Here is a 3,646-nt window from a genome sequence, read left to right on the forward strand (position 1 = left end):
CTTGTGGAAAGATCACAAGGCAGTAGGTTTGATAGCGTAACCTTGGAAACTTCTTTTCTAATTGCCTTGATCTGCTGAAGAATACAGACAGCAAGGAACAGATTAAATTTGAAAGGATCAACATGAGAGATGACTTGATATGCATTAGAGCCATAGCTCATTGTTTGGAATTCAGGATCAGATCAACAAATTCATCAATAAGAGGGTCTGCTGTAGAGCATCAAACTTGAGATTCTGGAAGTCTCTGGATATTGTGGAAGCCAAGAAACATTAAAGAAATTGGACTTAGTATAATGCATAATTGTACATGTTTATAGGAATAGAATAGCAGAAGCACTGGCAATCAGGGAGGGTAATGCTTTACAAATACAGTTCTTTATACAAAATGATTTGATTGTTTGTCTATTCATTGCACACTAAAACACCTATTATTCTGACCATAGCATCAGACTGGTAGATATTTCAGTGATCCTCCACTACTTGATGATAGTACAGCCTCTATGACTAAAGCGCTAATACTGAATATATCAGATAATCAGCTCATATGAGTTGGAGTAGCATTTGGGTTAGCCATGATTTGATTTCCCTGCTTAGGTGGTGCAGACACGAATGTTCTGGATTTCAAAGTTTCGACGGCCTTGATGATGCCAAAGAATAGGAATCGGTAGAAAACCACCATTCCTAGCAAGATGGCAAGGTCTACCCACTTAGAGTATCCCATTTCTACTTGCCATTCATCTCTAAGCACTTCTTCACCACTGATGGGAGGCCCTCCTGGTTGATTACTAGGAAATGTTAATCCTTCGAACTCATTCTTATACAGTCCCTGATATGCATATTTGTGGAACGATATGTAGTACAAAGGGTATCTCCAGAATGGATTGGGCATGTCATTTGGCAGCCTGAAGAATCCACCACCTAATATCATCATGCCTTGTATCCCTGCCCCAGCTATTATGCCCATAAGGAAATTGGGCACGACACTCGCCACAATCATCATTAGGCTCTCCACCAGCATAGTACAAGTGAAAAGAACTGAAGCAAAGTACAAAAATTGTTCGTATCCTGTTTGAAGACCAGCCAGGAAATAAGCAATAGCTCCAGGAATTAGTGAAATTAGTAACAAATATGGTGTTGCAGAAACTGTGTTGCCGATGACAAAGGCACTGGAACCATAGTGCCCGTTCAACCTTTCCCGTAAAAATACCTGGAGATTTTTGAGGTGGAAGAGTTGTGGGTGTTACGTTCAATGAATTCAAAGCAAATTAAACTTTAGTAAGACTACAATTACAACAATAATTATACCTTCATATCCTCCACAAATGAGGGGAAGCCACCAATAGCCATGAAAGTCAGGAATGAAGCTACATACATGATCCATGATGCCCTGGCCTGCAATAACAAAAAAACCACACTGATTCCCATTGAAAATGCACTCTATTTGTTGGGTGTCCTACGTTTGGGCACTGTCCATCTCTCTTACCTGAATGGAACCGTAACTTGAGCCAAGTTTATGGAAGATAGTGCCCAGAGCTATGCCTATTGCCACATATATTGCTAGGCGGAGCCAGTAGTAACCAAGATCTCGGTACATGTTGAGGAAAGATCTTTGGGTTAGAACAAGGCATTGAGTAAGAAAACTAGCATGGCTGTTGCTCTTTCCAAGTGCTCCACCTTCCTGAAATGCCCACAAATAGCATTATAAACATAAATTCCAGATTCCAGTGTTTGCTTGCTTGTCTTCTATTTCATCAGAAGTATTTTGTATGGCAGTTACTTGTTTACCTTTGTACATATACCAGAAACTTGTCTTCTAACATCTTGGTAGCTGTCGGATGATTTATATGATTTTACCAGAATATCGATCACTTCCTCTGTTGTTTTCCTTCCAACGGAACCTTGTTCTATGTCCTCCTAACATACAAATTTACCTTCCTTTAGTATCACATAAGGAAGATATGGAAAGGTGAAAATACTGTCAAAACCAAGGTACAGTACCAAGTACTCCCTATTTACCTGATCAAAATCCTTGTTTATTGTTTTAAGAAAGTGGTCCGAAGGATTCTGCTGAATTGGGCAAGGGAAACCATTTGATGCAAAGAACTACGCACATTGAAAAAAAAATAAAAATAAACTGAGACTGGTTAATAATCATCAATCAAACTTAAGAACGAACATTCTCCATGTGAATAAAATTCCAAGGAATTCTCTTTTGCTAACCTCATCTGCTGCATTTGTGGGGCCAAAATACACTGTTCTGCCAGAAGACAGGAGGCAGAGATTGTGGAACAGCCTAAAAACTTCACCACTAGGCTGATGAATGGATGCGATGATCGTCCTTCCCTCCCGTTGATCAAGGTGTGCAATCCTGCTCATTACATAATATGATGCTGCACTATCCAGCCCGCTTGTTGGTTCATCGAGGAAGAGAAGTTTAGGGCGTGTTAGAATCTCGATGCAAATGCTTACCCTCCTCTTTTGGCCCCCACTAAGGCCCTTAGCTCCCCATCCACCAATTCTCGTGTCCATCGAATCTTGCAAGCCCATCTCTCTTATTGTCATGTCTGCTCTCTCTTTTTTCTCAGATCTCGACATAGACTTTGGCAATTGGAGTTGAGCAGAATAGTACACGGCTTCTCCAACAGTTAGTGTTGTAATCAAGGTATCATCTTGAGTCACATAAGCCTATTTTGTTGGAAGAAAGGCAAAACAAAAAATTATTCCAAGTGAAATATCAGCAAACTAGTTTTGATGTTCATAAAACCAATCAAGACAATCTTCGCCCCTCTTTTCCCTTACCGAAGTTCCATAAGCCAGTGCTTGTTTGTGACCGTTAACTAGGATATCACCAGCCTGTCTTGTGCTGGCTCCCAACCTCCCTGCAGCATCAACATGTAATACCTTGTTATCTAACGTTCAAAATTGTATGGTAAATTTGAATATCTAACGTTCCCTCCCTTGTTATCTCATGTTTCTTCATTTTCATCCATCCCTTTTGTTTGTTCTTACAGACAAGCAGGCCCATGGAGAGCGGTAGACAAAATAAACAGTTTTGGGAAACGTGGATTTTTTTTTTTTTACTGAAGTATCTTTAAGTTTCAATGAGCTTAATTCTTCATACTCCTTGACATCAATTTCTGTAACTATAAATCCATATTACATCTATTTTTCCATCTCCATAGATTAATTAGGATACTGAATTATCTCATTGTGCATAAAAACTTGTGTATTTGCTGATATAACATGTTGTTACCTGCCAATGCATCAAGCAGAGTAGACTTGCCACAGCCAGAAGGACCCATTATGGCCAAGAGCTCGCCGGGCCGGGCATAGCCTGTAATCCCCTGAAGGATTGGTCTGCCGCCGCCCTTTCCATTTGAAACTGTCACCCACAGATCCTCCCATGTCAAGAAAGCTCCCTCTCCATGATCTTTCACCCCACTTCCCAGCCTTGTCGCTCCTGGATTTTCTTCTCGTTTATGGGCTGCCATTGGAGCAGTAGTGTCCATCTCCAATGAGTACCTGGTTTCTAGGTTGGCTGGTGGTTGTTTAGAGTGACTATAAGATGCCATAGGTATGAATATATATATATGTTCAGACAGAGAGAGGGGAGGGGAGGGGGGGTGTGGCTCTCCTCAATGATACT

At 40.8% G+C, this 3,646-nt stretch overlaps 1 protein-coding gene across 1 annotated transcript; it reads right to left on the reverse strand.

The window, feature by feature from the left end:
• Positions 1 to 270: 270 nt before the first annotated feature.
• LOC127801612 (ABC transporter G family member 1-like) lies at positions 271 to 3,646 on the reverse strand. The gene is made up of 8 exons (XM_052336884.1): positions 3,254 to 3,646; positions 2,800 to 2,879; positions 2,221 to 2,685; positions 2,017 to 2,103; positions 1,786 to 1,914; positions 1,484 to 1,678; positions 1,306 to 1,392; positions 271 to 1,207 (listed from the first exon to the last, which is right to left on the reverse strand). Exons 1-8 carry the CDS (start codon positions 3,570 to 3,572, stop codon positions 536 to 538), a joined length of 2,034 nt encoding a protein of 677 aa, XP_052192844.1. The 5' UTR covers positions 3,573 to 3,646; the 3' UTR covers positions 271 to 535.

This window comes from Diospyros lotus, chromosome 5 (assembly GCF_014633365.1).
Source record: "Diospyros lotus cultivar Yz01 chromosome 5, ASM1463336v1, whole genome shotgun sequence".
Classification (NCBI taxonomy): Eukaryota; Viridiplantae; Streptophyta; class Magnoliopsida; order Ericales; family Ebenaceae; genus Diospyros; species Diospyros lotus.

What these genes read in the sequence shown, in the direction of transcription:
- LOC127801612 (XM_052336884.1), bottom strand. Translation starts at nt 3,572, where the DNA reads ATGGCATCTTATAGTCACTCTAAACAACCACCAGCCAACCTAGAAACC. An exon ending in CACTGGCTTATGGAACTTCG is followed by an intron (nt 2,686 to 2,799) that starts GTAAGGGAAAAG and finishes CCAACAAAATAG; the next exon opens with GCTTATGTGACTCAAGATGA. An exon ending in CAAGTTACGGTTCCATTCAG is followed by an intron (nt 1,393 to 1,483) that starts GTAAGAGAGATG and finishes TTGTTATTGCAG; the next exon opens with GCCAGGGCATCATGGATCAT.